The sequence below is a fragment of the Lepidochelys olivacea genome (genome assembly GCF_965140295.1).
Source record: "Lepidochelys olivacea isolate rLepOli2 genome assembly, chromosome: 8".
Taxonomy (NCBI): domain Eukaryota; kingdom Metazoa; phylum Chordata; order Testudines; family Cheloniidae; genus Lepidochelys; species Lepidochelys olivacea.
In genome coordinates this window covers 10,182,557-10,207,982 of record NC_140418.1, presented here as the reverse complement: position 1 = coordinate 10,207,982, position 25,426 = coordinate 10,182,557, and the positions used below count along the sequence as shown (strand labels likewise).

Sequence of the window (25,426 nt, the reverse complement as noted above, 5' to 3'; positions counted from 1 at the left end):
GATACAAAATTTCAGAGCGAGGATAATGAGACAGTCCACTGAAAAGAGGAAATAAGGATCTCTCTTCTGAAACAATAACACTGGTGCCTTCCCTATTTGAAATGTTTGTCAGCCTTTACAAAAACAAAACCTAACAGAAGTATTACTGTTTATGCACAACCATCTCCATATGGACAGAATTTAATCCTCATAACACAGAAACTGCATATCTACAACTGATCATGTCCCCACATATATATTAAGATGGAGGGTCTATTATGGTTATTAAATACCTTTTGCCCTTGTTGATTATTCACCTCACATTAAAAGCACCAGATAATGTAGTCATTTTTCTGCAAAGAGGAGGAAAATATCAAGGAGATTTGTTGGGCAATTTAAAAGCTATAGGGCATGAAATTGATATTGCAGAGGAACAGAGAAAGGAATCCCCTCATTAGGTCCTACATGTCAGTGCAAAGTCTATTGCTGTTGGGAGTCCTTATGATGTGTCTTCAGAGCACAGTTATTTTACGCATCCACAGGGAATGATATTTAAAAGGCCGGACGTGTCGTTTAATTTTATGTAATGACTTCCTCACTTTTCATATATACACATCATCATGTGTGCAAGAGGAAGACCATAGTTTAAATAGTTAAAATGAAACAGCCTGAACTGGAACATTGAATCCAAACCCCTCATTTTAAACTTTAGACTCTAAGGTAATGACTTGCACACTCGATTCTCCCTTATCAACTTGGTTGCCCCATGCATTATAGTCAGTGAATGCAATCTTCACCCTGTTGAAGTCAATAGCAAAACTCACATGGACTTTAGCAGGGTTACAGAATTTCACCCAGGGGGTCTACATGTGTTTCTTTGGGTATGTCTACACTTGCAGAGTTTTTGCGCTGTCAGTTTCACCGGTGAAAGGGAACCGGTGAAAGAAAAGCGCTGGTTTGTGTACTCAGTTAATTCCTCAGGCATCAGAGTGTTTACATTTGCAGCACTTCCATTGCGGATGAGAGCAGCGCCCTAGGGCAACTATCCCACAGTGAAGTTCTCTCCATTTTGACTGTAGGTCTTGTGGGAAGGGCGGGAGGGTGATCCTGGGGCATCCTGGGTCCCTGCACGGCCTCGTCTCCCCAAACACTGATCAGCTCCAGTAGCTCAGCATTGCTCCAAGCAGGGGATCGTTTGCTCCCTGGAGCAGCCATTGTTACCTGGTCAGATAAGTGAGCACTTGCCAAGAAAACAGGAAGGAGAGTTTCAAAGTTCCTGGGGCTTTACAGGCGGAAGCACTGGGTGCTAGAGATTTTGTCACTGGGGCACACTCTCCAGTTTTTGGCCACTGCCCCCCATGTTCCCATCTTCCCCGGCCCATTTCAGGGACCCTTCTCATGAGCAACTGATCGTTCAGGAGGTACACAACCTCCTACAACTGGGGGCGGTGGAGGAGGTCCCTCAGGAAATGATGGGGAAAAGTTTCTACTATTTCCTGATCCCAAAAGCAAAAGGGGACCTAAGACCCATTCTGGACCTGCGATGACTCACAAGTACCTCAAGAAGTTGAAGTTTTGCATGGTTTCACTAGCCTCCATCATCCCTTCCCTGGATCTGGGAGACTGGTACACCACTCTCGACTTGACAGATGGTTATTTCCATATCTCTATCTTTCAAGGACACAGATGGTTCCTCCATTTTATGGTGGGCCAGCACCATTTCCAGTTCACGGCGCTTCCCTTTGGCCTCTCTATTTACAAAATGTATGGCCCCAGTAGCTGCTTACCCTTATCTGAAGAGTCGTGGGGTCCAGGTCTGTCCTTACCTCGGCGATTGGCTCATCAAGGGCAGATCGCGGCATCAAGTGCAGAGCAGTCTCGATCTGGTGCATTCTACCTGCCATCACCTGGACCTGTTAGTGAATTAAAAGAAATTGACCCTCGTACCAGTGCAATGGATAGAGTTTATCAGAGTGGTCCTCGACTCCATGCGGGCCAGGGCCTTCCTTCTGGAGGCCTGTTTCCAAGCCATGTTGGACGAAGTCTCCCATGTAAGGGGTCACCCACTCACCACCGCCCTTTGTGGCCCCATCCCCGTCGCTAACTCTGGTTTCTGATGCCTTGGACCTGGGCTAGGGAGCCCATTGGGGCGAGCTCTGTACACAAGGCCGCTGGTTGGGGGTCGACCACTCCCTCTACATAAATGTCAGGGATCTCAGGGCAGTTTGTGTGGTGTGTCAGGCTTTTCGGGCCCACTTACAAGGCAAAGTGGTTCATGTCCTGATGGACAACACCGCCACAATGTTTTATGTCAACAAGCAAGGTGGAGCCAGGCCATCAGCCCTCTGCCAGGAAGCCCTCTGGCTCTGGGACTTCTGTGTGCAGCATGCCACTCATCTCTTGGCAGCGCACCTCCCTGAACCAGGAATGTATTGTCAGATCGCCTCAGCAGAGCTTTCTCATCTCGCCACGAATGGTCAACAGGCTCTTCCAAAAGTGGGGATCTCACAAGGAGGACTTGTTCATGACTCACCATAACATGAAATGTCACCTGTTCTGCTCGTTTCGGGGGGTCGACACCGAGGCTTCCTACTTCCATGGTCGGGGACTCTGATGTACACTTTCCCACCGGTGCCATTGCTTCACAGAGTCCTCATGAAGATCAAGCAGGACAAGGACAAGGTTATCCTGATAGCCCTGACTTGACCTCGCCAGCACTGGTTCAGCACGCTGATGGACCTGTCAGTGATGACCCCGATGCAGCTGCCCCTTTGGCCTCCTGTCCCAGAATCGCAGCAGGCTCCTGCACCCGAATCTGGCAGCGCTGGACCTAACAGTCTGGTTGCTGCATGGTTAACTGCCGAAGAGCAGGAGTGCTCGGCCTGCGTCCTGCAGGTCTTGCTGGGTTGTAGAAAGCCCTCCACTAGAGTGACCTAACTGGCCAAATGGAGACAATTCTCTTGCTGGGCCTCAACCCAAGGGGGTGGGCCCAAGCAGGCCTTGCTGTAGTCGATCCTGGACTACCTCATGCATCACAAGCTCCAACGTTTGTCCCTTTCATCAATTAAAGTCCACTTGGCCACCGTATCAGCCTTTCACCCTCCCTTCCAGGGCAGGTTGCTCTTTGCTCAGAAATGACGGTTTGTTTCTTGAAAGGTCTGGAGTGACTCTATCCCCAGGTCAGAATCTAGTGCTCATGCAGCTCATGAAAGCTCCCTTCAAGCCCTTGGTGTCCTGTTCCCTTCTGCTCTCCTGCAAGGTGTCATTCCTGCTGGTGATAACTTCTGCCGAAAGGGTCACCGAGATTAGGGCACTTACCTTGGAGCCGCCCTATATGGTGTTCTTCAAGGACAAGATCCAATTGTGGCCACATCCAGCTTTCCTGCCCAAGGTGGTTTTGCAATTTCACATGAGCCAGGACATATTTTTGCCAGTCTTCTTCCCAAATCCTGATAAGTCTGAGGAGGAACGTAGGTTGCATTCCCTGGACATCAGGAGAGCACAGACCAAGCCATTTCACAAGTCTACACAGTTATTCGTCACAGTGGCAGATAGGATGAAAGGTTGTCCAGTGTCAATCCAGAGAATCTCATCTTGGATCACCGCCTGCATCTGTTTTTGCTATGGTCAGGTGAAGGTGCCTCCACGGCGACTATAACCGCCCTGTCAACTAAAGCACCAGCCTCGGCGGTGGCCTTCCTAACCCATGTGCCAATTCCTGGTATCTGCAGGTCTGCACCTGGTCATCCATTCCCACATTCAGGTCTCACTATGCGCTTACCCAAGCAAGCCCAAGACAATGCTGGCTTCGGTAGAGCAGTATTACAAGCTGCAAGTCTGTGAACTCCGAGCCCACTTCCAGGAATACTGCTTGTGAGTTACCTAGAATGGAATCAACATGAACAAGCACTCAAAGAAGAAAAAACGGTTTCTTACCTTTCATAACTGTTCTTTGAGCTTTGTTGCTCATGTTCATTCCATTACCCGCCTTCCTGCCCCTCTGTCAGAGTTGCCGGCAAGAAGGAACTGAGAGGATGTAGGGCTGCCGGCACCTGATATACTGATGCATGAATGCAGCACTCAAGGGGGCACCACAGCCGACCCTACAGATACCACTAAAGCAAAAGTCTCCGACAACTGTGCACATGGGCACGCACACAGCTAGCACTGTGTGGACATCTCGAAGAACAACAGTCACATCTCGAAGAACAACAGTCACATCTCGAAGAACAACAGTTATGAACGGTAGGTAACTGTTTTTTATACCATCTCTTAGCCAGGTGTACCAGAAATCAAATTACTCTCCTATGAATAGTTGTTTCTCTGCTGTAGGAGGAGATTTTAGCTATCATGCTGAGTACAAAGCTATAGAATTTGTACTTGTATTGCCAGAGGCAACCTGGGTCCTTGCTCTGTGGGAAAAGGACATAACAACATGTTAGTTATACCAGACAGTTATTCAAGTGTCCAAACCACAGTTCCGACAACAGTCCTTTCAAAAATGACATGGCTTTCAGAAGTATTTTAATTAGAGCATTTGACAGAATAAAAAATAATAATTCTTCTCTGTAGGATCATTACAAATATATAGTTTTGAACAGAGTATTTTAATGAACTGCAGATGTTCTCAGTCTAGTTACTACTAGATGGTATTTGTCCAAATCAGAAAAGTTCTTGACTATTTGAAACATGTGTCAGTTTCTGCTCAGGGAAGTTTCTGGGGTGCCATATGGATGCTACAGTTCTGGACTTGAGAGATATTTGCTAAGGAACAGTGAGGAGAAGGTTGCAGAGTGCCTAAATTTAACAAGTACTCTGTGGGCCAGATCCTCAACTGATGTAAATTGGCATAGTGGTGTCAGAGCCAAAGGAGCTATTCCGATTTATGGTCCTCAATCACTCTTGTAAGCTCTAAAATTTACCAAATCTATTCAAAATGCTTATAAAAAATAATATGTGAAAGGAATGGATGTTTTTCTTCTTTCCTTTGTATTGTCCTGTAGTACTGTACTTCTCTAACTTGATATTATTCCTCTTTACCACTAGATGATTTGAGACTGCAGCATTATTCCACTTTTAGTCTTTTAGACACTGATCATGCAGTGCATTTTTTGACAACGCAGCTTTGCTCTCTAGTTAGATTATCAGTTTATCCTACTCCTTCACTGCCACATTGTGTACCAAAGCCCTCATCTCCCACTGTTTCAGATGTGCAAATATTTTAGTCTTTTAATCTAGAAGTTGCAGCATTAAGTATAGCTCCCCCAAGAGTGCAACTGAATTTTATGAATAGAGTAGTTTTCTAGTTTAAGAACTCTCAAGACATCTTTGTAGGTTTCAGACTAGAAAACATCAATTGAAATGTTAAGTGAGTAATGTTATTAGATATTCATTGACATCTACAACACTTGTTTCTATTAAATAACCCTAAATTGAGGGTATTTTATGCTATAATTACAGTTCACATATTTTAAAAACGTCCTGTTTAAGTTCTGCCTCAGATCCCTTAAATATACTGTCCTGATTGCCATGATTGATTCTCTCTTATAGTTGGCTGACCAACAATTTCTACTCTATAAGGTATATTACTAGCTGATTATCTACACAGGATCTTTATCGTTTCTGAGCACAGTAATTTCTCTTGAAAGTGTTGAAAATGACATCTACCAAAAATCTAAAATGAGGCTAGCAACCAGTATGACACACAATGCATTTATTTTATACTGTACAAATTCCTAGATTATGTATCTATATGCACAAAAATTAGTGTGATAACAATACCAAGAATCTTTCCATGTGAATTACTGTAATTAAGGTATACAATACCGGTGTTCAGCAGGTAAAACTGAGTAAGAGAGGTCTTAAGGCATCTTAAAGTTAGCTATCTAAATAAGTGGCCTCGTTCTCAGCAGCTGCCATTGGTATTAGTGGAATTTTGCTTAAGTCAGGAATACAGGAGCATAGGACTTGCCATACTAGTCCAGTATCCCATCTCTGTCATTGCCCAGTACCCAGTGCTTCAGGGGAACGTTCAAGAGACCCCAGAGCTATTGTTAATCTGCCAAAGGGGAAGTTTCTTTCTTACTCATATCAGTTAGTGATTAGCTTATGCCCTGAACCATAAGGGTTTATACCCCTTCTAGAAAATGTTTTGTCTGATGCAGATGTGAATGGGATGTTCTCATTATCCACCTAAAGGCTTAATTGTTTTTTAATCACATTAAGCTCTTGGCCTCAATGATCTATTGATAGTGAGTTTTACAGGTATAATTATATATAGAGGTGTGTGTGTGTGTAATCCTTTTATCCATTTTCAGTTTGTTACCTTTCAACTTCATTGGATGTCCCCTTGTTCTTGTTTTATAACAGAACTAAGTAAATAAGAGTCCCTGGCTCACCTTTTCTATACCATCTACTCTTTCCATATGCCTCTGAGTAGTTTCCTCTTTAAACTAAACGGTTCCAGTTGTTTCAAATATCTCCTCATAGGGAAATTTTTTGAGTCTTCTACTCATTTTTGTCACCTATCTTTGAAACTTTTCATTTTTGCGCGTGCACACAGATCCTAAACCCCGTACACACAGCGAAACACTGCATGCATAAAAATTTGCACCAAAGCATAAAAATTTGCACAGAAGAAATTTTTTGTGCACACGGCCTGTCAAAAATTTGCACAGAAGAAAATTTTTGCGCACACGGCCTGTCAAAAATTAGAGAGAACATTGGACCAGATCAATCTTGGACATTTCTCTCCTTTTCTAGTGTTTTGTTTTGCTCGGTGTGAACTAAAACTAATGTAATATGGAAGCAAGTCTTTATGTCCTGAAAAAGGAAATGAAGTGCTGGCATGTGTTTCCATGGCAACAGTCAGAAGCTGTGATAAATAAACCTGGCTCATAGTTCTGCAAGATTTTAGCCATTTTGTGTAATTTCTTTATCAGTCAGTGAGTGTCATTCACAATGACTCTGGGCTTATATGCTTTAGGGCTTTCTGAGGATCTCAGTGTGCTTTATAAAAGTGGGTAAGTAGTATTGTCCCCATTTTAAACACAGACAAAGCGAGGCACAGAGTGGCTAAGTGACTTGCCCAAAGTCACACAGTGAGCGCCATCAGGAGAAATGAAGCCTTCTGATTTACAGGGAGCGTCCCAACTTCAATCACTGGGCAACAAGACTGTCCGCTACCATGCATTATCTAAGATACTGAGGGCAAGAATAAAATCAAGGAAAAAATGGTGATTCTTTCTTGAGCATGTTGTTTCTAGTGAGATTGAAGGCCACATTGTAGTATTGAGTTCATGGAGCATAAAATGATCCTATATATTTTGCTCTAGTTAGATGAAAATATTTAGGGTCAAATTCTGCTCTGACCTCAATGTAAATCCAGAGGAACTTCACTGAAAGCAGTGGGGCCTCTCTTTCTGTGTAGGGTGGTAACCGAAATCAGAATTCATCTCCCACCGTGTCTAATTGTAAGATTTAAATCTGAGCATGTTCTGGATATATAAGATTGGCTCACTGCTTGGCAGTTATTACCTCTGTAATAACACTAACATTCAAACTATCAACACACACACCAATCTCACGCATGACTTTTCGGCCTTCAGGGATATAAATTTCCAAAGCTCATGGCACACCGCTAAGAGCATGTAGCAATTTACTAGAAATGAAACATTATTATTCCTGCTGAAGTATAGATTCGTAAACCTGATAATTCAGTGTTTAATTTTTACTAAATGATAATGTGCTCAGTGTTGTTAATGAGGCGATTTTGCTTCTGAAACACATTTCGTTTACAAATCTAAGAATAAAACATTCATGTTATTTGTATGTTTTCAGTGCAGATTTAAAAATATAAAATATCTACTGAAAAGCTATACAATGCGCTTGGGGAAAAGTTTTGTTTTAAGAATAAGGAGGAAAGTGTATAGCCTGAGGTAGTTGGTTTCAATTCCGTTTGCTTTTGTTTTTGCACTCACTTAGTTCACACCCTGATAATTCAATGTTGCTTTTAATCAAAGTTGCGAGAGAGTTTGGTATCTGAGAAATCAGCAATCTGAATTAATTCTTAGTTTTTCCCCGTGATCATACTATCACTTTAGGTAAAGCATATTTCACAATTGCCAGTGAATAGTTACACTCTGAGCTAGGAAACATTTCTGTAACTTCTCTGTCCTGAGCCATTCATAATGTTTATCTATATTCGTCTAAAATGGGGAAAAGTGTGTCTTTAACTACATGTAAATGTTAAAGTTCTTCTGCTTCATATTCTGTAGGCATTGGACCAGTGGTTTTCTCAGTTTACAGCTAGTGAAACTCTATTCACGTCCATTGAATTGCTCTAGATTTACCCCGGTGTATCTGAGAGCTGAATTTGGCCAAGAGAGTTTACATCAAGAATGATATTTGTCAGTGTAGAGTCACCACAGTACTGCCAACACCAAGCATTCCAAAATCATGAGACTGGTTTAATTATCATGAGACTTTAAAAAAATAATAATTTTGAAGTCTTTTATGTGATTTCTGGGTTTTGAGCCTTTAAAGTTCATTTTCAAAATTTTCTCTTCAGCCAAGAGGGCTAGAATGTTACTTCTTTTACAATAAAAGCTGAGATTCTGATGTAAGTACATGAATTCTGTCACTACCACTCGATTTTGGCCCATTTTGATTGGAGGTCGTCAGCTGGCCATTTGGTTCTCCTGTCTTCACCCAATTTCTCCTGCTCATGGGACCAGCTCTGCCCATGCTTGTACCCAATGTGCTGCCTCTCTCTCGTCCTCAAATGAATTTGATAATCATAATACACTGCATGGGGGAGGGATGTAAAATTCAGTCAGGAGGTGTCAGGCAAAGAGTGAGGCAGCATATTTGGGACCAGACCTGATATGGCTGGACCTGGAAGCAGCAGGGAATGGATGGCATCAGCAGTAGCTTTCCCAGAAGCCCTTTAAAAGCCCTTGCGTTAAAAGTCCTTAGAGATGAAGAGCAGGCAGGGCAGGGTACCTGGGAGCAATGGCAGAGTGACTGTGGAAGGAGTGGGAAACTGAATGCATTTGGAGGGAGTGCACAAGACTGAGCGTGACCAAAAATAAGTTCATCTTTTGCCCCCTCATCCCAATGACTTCCTCTTGCCATCATTCATAGATACCCTCCCTCACTCTTCAGATCCAGGAGGTTCTCTTTGATCCAGATAACGCTCACAGGTGTCCTGTGATCCTGGATGGGTGTTTTCATGTGTTTTCACAACCTTTTTATTTTTTACCAGCCACAGGTAATTTTAATAATTCTTTGTAGGTCTCTGCAGCCTTTACATTTCTGGATGCTTGAAGCTGAATCAATCCGAGGTAGTCCCTGATATTTTGACAGCAGGGGGTCAGAGGGGACAGGAAGGAGACTGATGGGTGTGCAGAAGACAGAGATGGGGTGGGTGACGCAGGGGATCACTCCTCCAGCCTTTGGGGGTGGGGAAAGTGAGTCCCCTCTGAACAGGTAAGGGAAGACAGTTTTGCCATGTTGCCAACTCCCGTCATCTGATTACAAGTCATAGGATTTTGGCAGCTGTTGGAGGAACTGTTGTGATGATGTGAGAAACTCCTTCATTCCCACAGTTTTTAGGGCTGGCCATGCAGGCAGAACTGTGTGTGAGAGCCTCAGTGCTGAGGACACAGATATGCCCTGCCACTGGCCCTGCCTTCATGTATAGCCCTATAGGAGAGAGAGGTTCTGGGGAAGTGGGAGGCAGTGGAGTGGGGAGTTGGGGAACAGCTGCTGTTGTGACCCAGCAGCAACACCCCCCTCTTCATGCTGCGTTGGGACTTCCGCTCTCCTTGGGATCCAGGCAGAGGAAATAACCTGTAGGAGGCAGTGAGGAGGGGAAGGAGGAGTCAGGAGAAGGAGAAAGGGAGGAGCCCCTGGGGGCAGCAAGGCAGGGGGGAAAGGGGAATCAAGACAGTAATAGGAAATAGATAGCAGTTCACCTGTCTTAGGGATGAGGAGAGGGTAAGTGGAGTCTCTATCTGAGCAGCCATGGGGAGGCATGCATTTTTTGTGTACATTAAAGATTGACTTTTCAACCTGAAATTATACCCACACATAGTCAGAAGCAGGGGGGTTAAAAACTGAAAAGATGGATTAAAAAACATAGTTTGATCTTAAAATTGAATGATTTGTGGGGCCAATCTTATGATTTTTTGCAGATCTGACTCATTATTTTTGCTACCTTGAGGTTGGCAACACCGTTATGTACTCAAGTATATCTAGGGCTATTCTCCTGTCCCTTTGTAAGAAAATATTACTAATATTACTACTCTCTCTGTTGAGAGAGAAATTGTAACTTTCCCTTGTCAAAAGGCACAGCTATCTAGCAATCAAGCTACCAGTAATCCTTCTCTTATGATATATTGGACCACAGCAGAATATTATAATTAGTGCCTCAATAGCTTTCTGATAGTAGTGTTTGCTGTATCTGTAGTTTCCTGAGACATTTTCTTTGGAGGAGTAAAAGGATTAGTTTTGTTTTGTTTCACCCTAGGTTGCCTAGATGTTTCCCCTTCCTTTCATATGACTTGATTCTGTGGCATGCAGAGCATCCTCAAGCATGTGAGAGTGCTCAGAACCTTGCAGGACTAGGTCCATACATTGTTGCTAGCTGAATGGATTCAGGGAATGATGATGGTGGATCACAAAGGGCCTGATCCTGGGAGGTACAACAGTTCAGAAGAGTTCAGTGGGAGTCGAGGATGCTTTGCATTTCCCAGGAGATTCTCTTCACCTTGCAAATAAACTAACTGCATGCAACTTTTTAAATCTGCATGACAGTTTAAGTGAATAAAATACTTATACACTGGCACGTTAATTATATTAAATTCAGCAACATATATTTATCATAAGCAGGCTTTTAACTGACATTGTCCTGTCTTTTCTATCTTCTCTTCACCTATTATAACTGCACCTCATTTCTATAGGTTTGTCAAGCAGACTCTTATTCCCTCCCGGGGGAATTCTGCACCACCGCACAATGCAGAATTTTGCAGAAATGAACGTGCATGCAGAATTTCCTTTCCCCCACAGAAATGGGCTGCAGTGCTGCTAGCTGGCACTAGGGGCCACTGGACCCAGCAGAGCTCGGCTGGCACATAGAAGATACTGCTGGGTGGGAGGGGAGGGAGCTAGAGGTTTCCTGGCAGCTCCAGTTCCCAGCATGCCCTGAGGGAAGGAGAGGGCAGCACACAGGAAACTCCATGCAAGCCTGGGACCAAGCATCAGGCTGTTTCTCCCTCTGGATCCCTGGGTGGGGGGTGGGGCGGGGGGAAGCTGTGCAGGTATCTGGGGAAGGAGGGGCCCAATGTCTGGGCTCTGAAGGAGAGGGAGTTTGGGTATCTGCCCCAGGGGGACACTGCAGCTGGGCTCTGGGAGCAGGCGGGGAAGGGCCAGAGAAACAGGAACTGGGATTGACATATGGGTTTCTCTACTCCTGGGGTAATTTGTGTGTGTATGTTGTTGCAGACATACTTGCTGACGGGTATTTTGAAATAAATTATCAAAATAATTGAAACTGGTATGATAATTCAGTGTTATTTTGACCAATACAATCTGCAGAATTTTAAAATATTGGGTGCAGAATTTTTAATTTTGTGGTGCTTAATTTTTAATTTTTTGGCGCAGAATGCCCACTGGAGTACTTATTATTCAGGTTCTTTATCATGTTTCAGAGTAACAGCCGTGTTAGTCTGTATTCACAAAAAGAAAAGGAGTACTTGTGGCACCTTAGAGACTAACCAATTTATTAGAGCATAAGCTTTCGTGAGCTACAGCTCACTTCATCAGATGCATATCGTGGAAACTGCAGCAGACTTTATATATACAGAGAGAATATGAACCAATACCTCCTCCCACCCCACTGTCCTGCTGGTAATAGCTTATCTAAAGTGATCATCAGGTGGGCCATTTCCAGCACAAATCCAGGTTTTCTCACCCTCCACCCCCCCACACACAAATTCACTCTCCTGCTGGTGATAGCCCATCCAAAGTGACAACTCTTTACACAATGTGCATGACAATCAAGTTGGGCTATTTCCTGCACAAATCCAGGTTTTCTCACATCCCCCCCACCCCCATACACACACAAACTCACTCTCCTGCTGGTAATAGCTCATCCAAACTGACCACTCTTCAAGTTTAAATCCAAGTTAAACCAGAACATCTGGGGGGGGGGGTAGGAAAAAACAAGAGGAAACAGGCTACCCTGCATAATGACTTAGCCACTCCAAGTCTCTATTTAAGCCTAAATTAATAGTATCCAATTTGCAAATGAATTCCAATTCAGCAGTTTCTCGCTGGAGTCTGGATTTGAAGTTTTTTTGTTTTACGATAGCGACCTTCATGTCTGTGATTGCGTGACCAGAGAGATTGAAGTGTTCTCCGACTGGTTTATGAATGTTATAATTCTTGACATCTGATTTGTGTCCATTTATTCTTTTACGTAGAGACTGTCCAGTTTGACCAATGTACATGGCAGAGGGGCATTGCTGGCACATGATGGCATATATCACATTGGTGGATGTGCAGGTGAACGAGCCTCTGATAGTGTGGCTGATGTTATTAGGCCCTGTGATGGTGTCCCCTGAATAGATATGTGGGCACAATTGGCAACGGGCTTTGTTGCAAGGATAGGTTCCTGGGCTAGTGGTTCTGTTGTGTGGTATGTGGTTGTTGGTGAGTATTTGCTTCAGGTTACGGGGCTGTCTGTAGGCAAGGACTGGCCTGTCTCCCAAGATTTGTGAGAGTGTTGGGTCATCCTTTAGGATAGGTTGTAGATCCTTAATAATGCGTTGGAGGGGTTTTAGTTGGGGGCTGAAGGTGACGGCTAGTGGCGTTCTGTTATTTTCTTTGTTAGGCCTGTCCTGTAGTAGGTAACTTCTGGGAACTCTTCTGGCTCTATCAATCTGTTTCTTTACTTCTGCAGGTGGGTATTGTAGTTGTAAGAAAGCTTGACAGAGATCTTGTAGGTGTTTATCTCTGTCTGAGGGGTTGGAGCAAATGCGGTTGTATCGCAGAGCTTGGCTGTAGACGATGGATCGTGTGGTGTGGTCAGGGTGAAAGCTGGAGGCATGCAGGTAGGAATAGCGGTCAGTAGGTTTCCGGTATAGGGTGGTGTTTATGTGACCATTGTTTATTAGCACTGTAGTGTCCAGGAAGTGGATCTCTTGTGTGGACTGGACCAGGCTGAGGTTGGTGGTGGGATGGAAATTGTTGAAATCATGGTGGAATTCCTCAAGGGCTTCTTTTCCATGGGTCCAGATGATGAAGATGTCATCAATATAGCGCAAGTAGAGTAGGGGCTTTAGGGGACGAGAGCTGAGGAAGCGTTGTTCTAAATCAGCCATAAAATTCGTACCCACTCTCGCTTTAATTCTCCTGTGTGGCCCATCAAGAAACCAAATGGCAAATGGAGACTCACTATAGACTATAGGAAGCTAAACAGTAACACTGGACCATTAACTGCAGCAGTCCCTAGCATAACAGATATTGTAAACACCATACAAACCTGGGATAAACCCTGGCTAGCAGTATTAGATGTAAAGGACATGTTCTTCATGGTCCCTTTGCAACCAGCTGACCAGGAAAGATTTGCTTTTACTTGGAAAGGTGTACAATACACTTTTACCCGAATGCCACAAGGGTTTAAACACTCACCCACTGTTTGCCATGGGGCACTGGCAAAGGTCCTAGATGACCTTATACTGCCACCCAATGTACAAACTGTGCAATACATTGATGACATCTTAATAGGTGGGAAAACCTCAGAAGAGGTACAGGAGGCTATGAATCAAATCCAAGGAGCACTAGAAGCCCTTAATTTAGAGTTACCAGCTGAGAAATGCCAAGGTCCCTCCCAAGAGATAAAATTCTTAGGTACTGTATGGATGGGAGGTAGGAGGTCTGTGCCTAATGACACTGTGCAAGAGCTAAATCAGGCACCCTCCCCTGAAAGTAAAGATCAATTGAGACAGATTTTGGGAACCCTGGGGTTTTGGAGAAAACATGTACCTGGCTTTGCCATTATAGCCAGACCATTGTACAATTTGTTAAAGAAAAGTGCTGCCTGGGAATGGGCTCCTGCCCATGAGGAAGCCCTCAGGCAACTGATAGGGGAGATACACACCTATCAGGCTCTGGGTCCCATACATCCTGAAGCCCCATTCCATTTGTACCTAACTGTGGGAGCCACTGGAATGTCTTATGCATTATGAGCTCTATTTCAAAATATTCCTGCATTCTCTCTGTATATATAAAGTCTGCTGCAGTTTCCACGATATGCATCTGATGAAGTGAGCTGTAGCTCACAAAAGCTTATGCTCTAATAAATTGGTTAGTCTCTAAGGTGCCACAAGTACTTCTGTTCTTTATCATGTTACTTGGCAAGGAAACCAACACATAGTCCTTTACAATATCTTTAGCCTGGGTAGCCCTCAGCAATGTCAAAAGGGATCGTATGTTGGTTATGAGAAATCATTTTTGAAAGTGCCCATACAAATGAAAATAGATGTTTCTTTCCACAATACTGATCTCTTTAACTGCTCAAACGTTACCGTTTCTCTAAAACACAACAACAGTACAGGGATTCAATAAATGCTAACAACTTGATTTGTTGCTGTTTTGTTGCATTGTGAAAATAATTCACATACATGTTTGAAGCATTTGGTCCTGTGGTAATTAAATTTTAGCTGAATTGATTTCTGTATGCAAATTGCTACCAGTAATTATGTGGCGAGAGAGAGTGAGAGTTAAATATCTGAGTAGGCTAGTTGAAGACATACTCTCCTCAAGACCTGCGGGGAGGGGTAATGGCAATTTTCTCTCTAATGAAGCAGAATGACTTATGCTGACTTTTGCAGAAGCAGAATAAAAAACGTGGTTATTACTTGACGTTGATATTTTGGGGATTTCTAATCTGCTCTTTCAAGCAAAGTATTTTGTAAAAACAAGTTTATTAACAATATTATACCTATGGCATCAAAGGTTACAACCAACCACGCTAACCAAAAAATGTTTCTTATCAAATCAATGCCATGACTTAATGAACCATAAGATTAAGTAGAATAGGAAGAAGGAGCTTCGTGTCTAACAGGTATCAACAGACTGCAGTTGTTTTATGGTAGTTAGAGCACAGTAAGAGATTAGTATTTAGGACTCCTGCATTCTTTTCCTGCCTCTGCCATTGACTCACACTGTGACCTTGTGCACACAAATGGCAGGGTAATCAGATTCCTAATTTTCTTTGCTTTAATGTTAGTGTATGCTCAGAACTCACTTTGGTTATATTTTACTTCATCTGTACTGGGAGCCAGGCTTTTCAGAGGAAGATGAGAGCAGAGTTTTTTAAACTGAATGTGCTCAACAACAAACACAAAGGACACGTCTATACTAGGAAGAATGGGCTCTTTTTAAAAACAGGGTTGGCTAACACATCTTAAAATCCTAGCATAGATAAGGCAATTCTAGTTTTAACATGGTAGCTGGTCAAGGTAAAGCCTAAATGGTAGCTTGGGGTTTACGTCAAGCAGCTAACAAGTGTGAAAACTAGAACCGCCTACACTAGGATCTCCGCCTACACTAGGATCTTAATAAATGTTAAAAACAACTTTTTCTTAGTCAAGTGATGGCCGAATAGTATAGGTGTCTTGTTTTCTCAGTGGGTGCTGGGTCTAAGCCCATAATTCAGTGTATGATTGTGCGGAATTGATTCTGGAAGCTGCCTGTTTCATGTTGACCTGCCCCACATCCATTGCCTATTGGAGTCAGTAGTGAGCTGCTTATTTCACCCTGTGCTTTGGCCAGTTGCTGGGCTGCTGTGAGTGAGAGAGCAGGGAATGACTCAAGACCTTGCTGCCTCAGTCTGAAGTTCAGCCTTAGGCATTATAATGGTTTCATGCCTAGCAGGAAATAGTCCAGCGTAATGAGTAGTGGTCTTCTGCTTTGCCCTAACTCAGCTTTTCACAGGCTTCCATTCTGACCCCACCCCATTCAGACCCCATTCTGCTTGCTTGTACAGTCAGGGACTGTGCCTTCCTCTGTGTTTACACAGAACGAAGATCTTTGTGGGCACTGCTGGGGACAAATAATATATAAAATACAGAACTACATTTCAGTGTCTCATTTAAAATAAATGTTTTATTACCATGCTCTATTGTGATACAAAATGAACTAGAATCTTTGCATTATAGACTTCAGGTCCCATTTTCCAGTTCATCATAACTTTTCTTACCAGATGGTCTTGTTTTCTTTTATGCTGAGAACAGTTCCAAGAGGACTGTGTGAGGCAACTGCTTTTGACATTTCATTTTTCAAAAGTCTTTTTGTTTTGGAGTGATCATAGCACTTATTGTCTGGCAATTTTGAAACCAAATGTGTTTACATGTCATTTTCTTTTTGATTGCCTGGCTTTTTTGTATAAACTTTACTAAAAATGTGCGGGTTTGGAATTTGAACTCTTCCCAAAAGAATGGTCATGAAAACAGCATCAAGGTCATAAATCTGCCCTTGTGAACTAGCCATACAAGTTTTGCAGAACTGCACAGCCGCTGCAGCAAGAGATATTTTATTTGTTACCACGCTTCCAAAGTTACATATGTGAAAAATAAGTTTGCTCTGTTGCGATTAACATGACCCTGATCTACAGTATAGTCTTATATTGCAACCCTATGCGTGCATGGCTACTGCCCGAATCCCAGTATTTCCTATCAGTCATACGTCTTCCTTTATAGTAGTAATGTGTAAAAACAGAAATGTAATGGAAAAGTGTCTCAAGTACTGTTGTTAGCTCTTTGCCAACAATGATTTATATTGTTAACCTGGAGCGCTTGGTGACAAGTATTGGGGATGCGGAGAGAATAATTGGTGGTGTTCTTCTCTTCTCTGACTAGTGGGGGAAGACACTCAGAGTGTAAGTGCCATCATTATTTTCATAACAATGCCCTGTAAAAAAGAGATGCTAACATACTGTTAGGAGGTTGTTAATGGCTTGATTCAATCACTACTGTTTATTTCCCAATTAGTTTAATATCTCTAAAAGGGAATCGGAGGAGTTATAGATTTAATAAGGTGCATACATTGCTATAAATAAATAATGAAAGGTCAGACGAAAATGAAATGACACCTGTGTATTACGATGTACCCACTTTGCTTTTCAATGACTATGGCTGGAATTCTGGTTCCATGCTCACAGCTTGAATAAACTGGCATTGTGTTGGGGATGGAAACATCACACATGAATGGAAGCACTGCACCTTGGCACTTTTATGCAGCTAATCTTTAGAGCCAGCGAGCTAAGGCCCAATGCTGCTTGACCTTCCCACAGAAGTTTTGTGGCTGTTGAATCTATACAGGTACTGGACTCGTTAGCCATGCCCTCATCACTCCCTGGGTTGCCCCAGAGAGCTCTCCTTTCTTGCTCTGTCAGATAGCTAGAGACTGCAGGGTTTAGATGCACAGCAGAACTGGCCAGAAAATGGAATTTCCTTCCAGCAAAAGTTTTGATGCGGGGGGAGAGAGAAGCATTGTGAATTGGAATGAGAAGTCAAACATTTGAAATTTTTCACAGGAAAAATGTGTTTCAGAATATTGATGTTTCCCTTGAATGCTTAAGGAATTTTATTTTTGTAATAAAACTGACCTCAGATTTTTATTTTAAAAAATTACTTTTTTCCTGCCCTTCCCCCTCCCTTTATTTGTGTATTTATAATTTTGGTTCTTAATTTCAAAGACTTCACACTCATTGCTGTAGAACACACAGAACTGTTATGTCAAATATGGGTTTTATATTTCATTTTATTCCCAAAGGCCATCTGCAGATGATGAGCATCTGCTCCTAGTGTTGTAGAAACCTGATTCACAAAGCATGATCTTTGATTGGTATGTTTTAGAAATTATTTCTTATTTTGTACCCTGTCTATAGGGATTGTATTGCATAGCATTAGTATAACTTTCTAAATTTCTTTAATGTTCTAAGACTCTAAACTCTTTGGCAATCACATTTTTGATCTCTCGTACCCAGTATAGATTGCCCCTTCTATTATTCTTATTCCCATTTGAGAGACAAAATATTGAAACACAGAGAAGGTGTGAGTCTGTAACTGAAATAGAATCCAGGAGTGAAATTCTGGCCCCACTGAAATCTTTAAACACAAGAGCATTCAATACATGCTTTCTATACATATGAAAGTTCTGCTGCACCATTCCCATACTGACAACGAGGAGTCCAGTGGCACCTTAAATACTAACAGATTTATTACTGTATATCTATGCTTGTATCTGTAATTTTCACTCCATGCATCTGAAGAAGTGGTTTTTTACCCACGAAAGCTTATGCCCAAATAAATCTGTTAGTCTTTAAGGTGCCACCGGACTCCTCGTTGTTTGTGTGAATACAGACTAACACAGCTACTTCTCTGAGACTTGATTCCCATACTGGAATCCTCTATTTTTTTTGTGAAGAGTATTTAAACATTTTGTTTCCTTTTTATTAAAATAGATTGTAATGTGACACTGTTTTAGGATTTAGTCACTTTTACAGCTGCACCAATTTTTATCCTTGGTTTCAGAATTCACGTGCAGATAAGTAATTGTACCTTGCAAAGATGAGTATTACAGATAGGTTCTTCAGTACCATTTTTTATTTGTTGAGCACTCACTCTGTGTTTAGTGCCATATACTTCATAATGGCCCAAATCCTGTTCCTATTACTCATGCCAAACTACTATTGATTTCCCTGAGTAAAATCAGCAGGCTTTTATCCATAAAGCCAAGTTTATCCCTACCATAATTTGGGTTCAATTTAGTTCATGATCCTTGCTTGCAGAAGCATACTAGGTAGAGACAGACAATACAATATATTTGCTTAATGGAAACTCATTAGATGTTAATAGTATTGGAAACTTATGCCCTTTTTCCCCATTTCACCTTTTCTATCTGTTTAATGGATTTAGGAGCAAAAGCTGTTTACATTTTTTTGTTTTTGTTTTTAAGACTTCCAACGCCTTGTATTCCTCTAAATACATACGCAGTGGTTGTGCTCAATTGCCCGTCACAAATCTGTAATGGGTGTTAATGTGGTGAGCTCTTGCTGCTCTGACTGCTTAAACCAATGCAGAACAGCTGCAATGCTTCGGCACTGCAGGAAAGCAAAAGAACCCTCTGGTTGTTAGAAATACATTTGCTGCCATGTGGAGAACGTCAGCGGTAATTGAATTGGAACTTAAAAATTACTCCATTTTTTTTGTAAAAAGTAATATCTTTTTTAAAAAAAAAACTTCCCTGGGCATCAACCAATGATGGGAAAAGCAGCCAGGGTAATTTGACATAAACGCCTTATGTGGAGTTCCAAAATGAAAACAAAAATGTTTCAAATAAGCAATAAATGTGGGAAGGAAGGGGATGCGAGGTAGGAATTAGGGGAAATCTTTGGGAGGAAGAAGTAATAAAATTAAAGTCCAAATAAAAACGATATAAAAATAATTTAAATTAGTTGGAGATGCAACCTTGCCATTATGTTTGGGAGACCTAAAATCAAGATCCTGACCTCTTCCGTGATGTGCTGGAGGGGAATCCTTAGGGCCTCACAGAACCCACTCATTAACATTCTAGCTGAGTCCAGTTCTGGGCGCCATATTTCAGGAAGGATGTGGACAAATTGAGAGAGTCCAGAGAGGAGCAACAAAAATGATTAAAGGTCTAGAAAACATGACCTATGAGGCAAGACTGGAAAAAAATGGGTTTGTTTAGTCTGGAAAAGAGAAGACTGAGAGGGGACATGATAACAGTTTTCAAGTACACAAAAGGTTGTTACAAGGAGGAGGGTGAAAAATTGTTCTCGTTAACCTCTAAAAATAGGACAAGAAGCAATGGGCTTAAATTGCAGCAAAGGAGGTTTAGGTTGGACATTAGGAAAAACTTCCTAACCATCAGGGTGGTTAAGCACTGGAATAAATTGCCTAGAGAGGTTGTGGAGTCTTTGGAGATTTTTAAAAGGAGGTTCAACAAACACCTGGCAGGAATGGTCTAGATAATACTTAGTCCTGCCACGAGTGCAGGGGACTGGACTAGATGTAGATGACCTCTCGAGGTCCCTTCCTGTTCTATGATTCTATATTTATTCCCACTAGTTGCATGTTTATTTGAATTGGGAATGATGAGAGAATTTCACTTAAACTCCTAACTTTGTTATTTTTACATTTGTTTTTAATAGCTCTTGATCCATCCAAAGATCCATGTTTGAAGGTAAAGTGCAACCCACATAAAGTGTGCGTCACTCACGACTATGAGACTGCTATTTGTGTAAGCCGTAAGCAGCTGGTACACAGGTAAGGATGCACTGTCTTTACATTCTATTATGCCCTTGTAAAGTTCCATGGACACCAAAATTAGAAAACTCAAAAGAGAACATTAAAATGGATTCTTGAGACATTCTTTGAGCATTTAAATTACATTTGCTTTTGTTGCGGAGTATAACATTTACATGTATAGTAACAGAGGCTAGAGCAGGTTTGGAACTGTTCCAGAAAAATCCGATGTTTTGGAACACAGGGTACCATAGGGTGAATTGTACACTGCAGCATACCTACTACCTAGCTCTGGAAGAAGTTTGTTCAGACAAAACACATGGTGCATAGAAGCCTGAATTCAAGAAATATGAAAACGTTCCAGACGCTGTACACTTCTACAATACAAATCAATTAAGTATAAACCATTAAAAGCAATAGCAAACAAAGGGAATTTCTGGTTTTGTTTTAAATAAGCAAAATCTGTGCTTATTAGTAAGATAAGATTGGAGGTTTTGATGGTTCTAGGAAGAGTAATCCACAGATAAATCACAAAATTACAGAAAGCTCCAGGTCCCTGAATTATTAAATTAAGGGCAAATTAAATAGCAGGTACTTTAAGAACTTTGGGATTTTTCAGATGAAACTAAGGGTTTCTTTGCTGTAGTGTCAGCTGATGTAACTTCTCCTACACTTGAGTTAACTTCTCCTGAGTTAGCCTAACTGGAGTGAGAGCCATTACACTGTAAAACAAAGCTCTAGGATTTTTGATTGGATTTGCAGCACCAAGAGGCAGAGTCTCCACTGCATTACAGAACTCCACTTTTAACCCATACCCTCTGGTAGCTAGTGAGCTCCAGTTTAAAGCACCAGTTAACTCAAGCTAGAGACTTCTGTGTGTGGACTGGAGTCAGGTTAAGGGCTATACTCGAGTTATATCTTGAGCTAACGCTGCAGTGGAGACAAGTCCGAAGGGACTTAGGCCTCCAGATCCCTTTGAAATTCGTGGGGGATTAGGTGACTGGCTCCCCTGAAAATTCCACCCCAAAAGACAAGTTGCAATATACATTGAAAGATAATCAGAAGAATAAAACGGAGTAAGAAAACCTTGAACATCAGTAAAGGGACTTTAAAAATGAGTGTTACTTTACTGGATGCAGGTGGGAAAGCTTTAAGGAAGGATGAATATCCTGTGATCTTGGAGTACTTGTGTGATTGTTTCCTGTCCCATGCTGATGCTTCCGAGCCAAGATATATTTGCTTGCTCAGTAAAACATACTTATCATAATCAAGCTTCATTCACAAGGATTACAAGATCCTTCCTACAAAGGCATGGGATCAAGCTGGCATGACTTTGGTATGAGATGCTGATGGCAGTCCAGAGATAAGCCTGGAACAACAGGCTAAGCTTTGGTAGAAAGTGTCAATGTTGTATTGTCAAATAGAGTTTCCAAAGAGATACACTTTTCAGAGGGTGCCTGCGTGTCACAGTAAAAATCATGTTAGAGGCATTCAGTTTCATACACTTATGTCAGATCCAATATTTAATAAATACCAAATAATTATAAAGACCTCTCAAGAATGTTGTCAAGAATGGAAAAGACTTAGGCCCCAGTCTTTCAGGGACAAACGCGTGAAAATTTACTCGCATGAGTAATCCTACTGAAGTCGGTGACTACTCACATAAGTAATGTTACTCACACATGTGTTTGCTGGATCAAGACCTTAATATTTGCAATCTGTTCTCCAATTTCTTTCGTACGGTTAGGGAAAAATCGTTCTTTGAAGAGCGTTTTGTCCAATACATAACTGAATTCTGGTGGCAATACATGGCTCAGACAAGTAAAATTATTTTCTTGAAATATATTTTGCCTGATCATAGAAAGCTAAAGTGGACAAAGTAGTATTTTTAACCTGCAATTTGGAGCATAAAATGATGCTTGTAAGGTTAAGTGCATGGTTGTATGTAGCGCTTATGCTACCAGGAAGTTTTGCATATTATGCAACCGCACGTCACACCTTAGAAGAAATTGAACTGCTTGTATATCACAAGTATAAATAAAATAAATGTTGAGCAACATAGTTCCTGGGCTATTTCCAATATTTGTTGTCTCAGAAGCAATCAGACAACTTGGTCAAAGTGGCCCAGAAGGAACAGTACGAAGTGGAAGCTGCATGTCTCAGAAATCAGTCCCAAGTTTATGTGATCTCTCTAGCATTCCTCTACTGCCTGCAGCCATTTCAGGTAGACTTTGAGTACCACTGTGGCTATGGTGACCATTTTTAATTCTTTTTCCACCTTGCTTTGAAAAAGTCTTCAAACATTTTCCAGCAAGTTTTGTAGTTATGTGAACAGTCCTATTGATGCACGGTAGGGGCGCTTGTGTCACAGAATAGCTCTCGCTCTCAAAATCTCCAGCTAGCTAATTTCCTCAGAGGCTAAAAATATCAGTAAAGACTGTAGCCAGCCAAATTCTTTGAGGACTTAAATCTATTGACCCAATGGACAATAGAGAATTTTGCCCTTCGTCTCTGTATTTTGAGACTTTGTGTTCTTTTGGCTGTGCCTGACCAGAATACTATATTAGAGAGACAAGGTGGGTGAGGTCATATCTTTTATTGGACCAACTTGTGTTGGTGAAAGAGACATGCTTTTGAGCTTAGAGTGTTTGAAAGCTAGTCCCTCTCACGAACAGAAGTTGGTCCAATAAAACCTTCTCTCTAATATCCTGGGACCAACACAGCTACAACACTGCATACAGAATACTGTATGTTTGATACCAGTCTCATTTACGCCCATATAAATCAGGAGCAACTCCAATACACTCAGTGTAGTTACACCAGTGTAAATCCAGTTTGGCTGAGAACGGGGCCTGTCTATCTGTATATATAAAGTAGCAGATATGAAATAACACAGCATCACAATGATTGTATTGTCCATCCTTCTGTGTGTTCAGGTGCACTCAGAAGGATTTTTCATTTCATGCATCATTATTAACTTGCTGCAGTGGCTTTACAAAGTATGTAGGCTCAGCACAAAGAAAATGAGAGAGCAACATCTTGGGGCTGGAGCAGCAGATGGAGCTACAGTGATTTGCACCAAGTGATGATCTGGCCTGTTGTGTGGTTACTGCACAGTGAAAGTGTATCTATTCCATGCATAATGTAGCTAGCTTTCAAACCACCCACAGCAACACCCAATAATGCTGCTTCATTTTCTTTGTGCTGAGGTGCATGCTTTGTAAGCCACTACAGTAAGTTGGTGGTAATTATAAAATTGACCTAGATGGAAGAATATTCATTTACACAAGCTAAGGATCTGGTCCTGAGACTTCTTACCTACAATATATGGCATTATAGGTATGCATAGTGTTTAACAAAGCACATAGATTAGATAAGTCTCTGCCCCAAGGAGTTTACCATCTAAACTGGGCAGACCTGGTACAAACAAAGGCAAGGGGTAGCAGACAGTCGTAGCAGATCAGTGACTGAAGAATACCTAAAAGAGATGGGTTTGAAAGTCTTCCTATATGTTCAATAGGCACACGATTCATAATAGCGACTTGTGAAACCATGTAGCTGGAGCAAACTTCCTTTAAATTGGACAAGATTTTTCAGGAAAATTGTTAATTGGTTTGAATATACACAAAACACAGTAAATAGCTCTTTAAGAGATATTTACTTATCTACGTTGCATTTTTGACACAACACTTTACAGGATTTCAGCCTGCTCCTCTGCTTCTTCTGTGAATGCCTCTCATAAGAAGGAAAGTTCTGGGAAACACAGAGAGGACAAAAAGAACTGGCAAAGGAGTAACAACCTTGACCGGAACTTTGGAAATGCTTTATTGGACCCATGTAATTTGCGATTGCTAGTTAGCTCATCATCCCAGAGTGATATATTGTAAATACTTCTGTACTCATAAAAGTCAAGCTGTTAGCTCAGTATTCGCCAGTAATACTGACCATTGTTACTGAGAGAAGTCCGTACTGAATGCCTCACTAATTTATTATTATTGTTATTATTATTATTATTTTATTTCAAGATCTGGAGAAGTTTACCAGATGAAACATCTATCCCTCTAAATTCCACATCACAGGATTAGGCTGACCAGGAAGACATTGTTGACAGCTATATTTATTCATGAGTGAACTAATCTCTCTCTCTCTCTCTCTCTCTCTCAAATATCTTTGGGTAATACACTAGAAAACTGTGGTTTCTGGTTAGTTAGGGTCCTGTGGCAAAAAATGCTGTGAAACCTGGCTACAAGAGGAGTGAAACTGTGTATGTTTTGTACCACTGCTGATTCACATGCTAATTGTTTGGCTTAGGTTGGATCTGAAAGGGAATTCAGAAAAGAGAGAGATTAATAATAGCAAGAATGCCAGTAACTAGGCTGCTTTCAAGGACTGATGGTAGAGGTCAGAGAACTATATACACATCTTTGATCACAGCAAACCCACTGTTAGAGCGTTTCTGAAAGGTTACCCAGATAAGAAGCATGGGCTGTAACAGCATTGTTACTAGTTTTCTGTATTGTACAAACATTTACCTTTTGCTTTTAATGTGTGTGAAATGTGGAGCCTGTCTACCTTGACACTGTTGCTTTAATCTCCTCTTTGTCTCTTTGCATGTCTGCGCATTTCTGCTGCTTGCTTCCGTGTTCCGCCAGTCATGCTAAATGCTATTGAGATATTGGCATGAATCCAAGCATTCCTCTGCGGGTAATTTCTTCCTGTACTGGACACCTGACTAGTGGCCTGCCCAAGTTGAGGGAGTGTTTGTTTCTTACACAATCTCCTGTTTAACGCTAAGTGATTTACATGGTGATGTTTATCAAAGCTTGAATAAGTAAGCAGTCTGTATTTTGATGTGTTGTAACACAATCAAACCTGGGAGATGGTAATTAGCTGTGGAGCTAGTAATAGCATCGTTTGTTCCCCAGTTAGTTTTATGCTGTGTTGTGGTTGTTTGGTTTTTTGTTTTGTTTTGTTTTTTGGATTCAGAAAATAGGTTTTTTGAAGGTGATATTTAGAAAAACTGTTCCCACAGGGAACTGAAAAATAACATTGCTCAGCTGAGTGCACTAAGCATTGGTATATTTATCCGTGCATCACTGAGATAATTG

The 25,426-nt window shown here is 41.6% G+C and overlaps 1 protein-coding gene across 1 annotated transcript in view; it reads left to right on the top strand.

Annotated features, from left to right (window-relative positions):
* The window catches only part of SPOCK1 (SPARC (osteonectin), cwcv and kazal like domains proteoglycan 1), a 466,220-nt gene that overhangs the window by 259,174 nt on the left and 181,620 nt on the right, over positions 1–25,426 (top strand). The window contains exon 4 of the mRNA XM_084637722.1: positions 20,225–20,339. Coding sequence (XP_084493848.1) covers positions 20,225–20,339 — 115 coding nt within the window. The remainder of the gene's footprint in view (positions 1–20,224; positions 20,340–25,426) is intronic.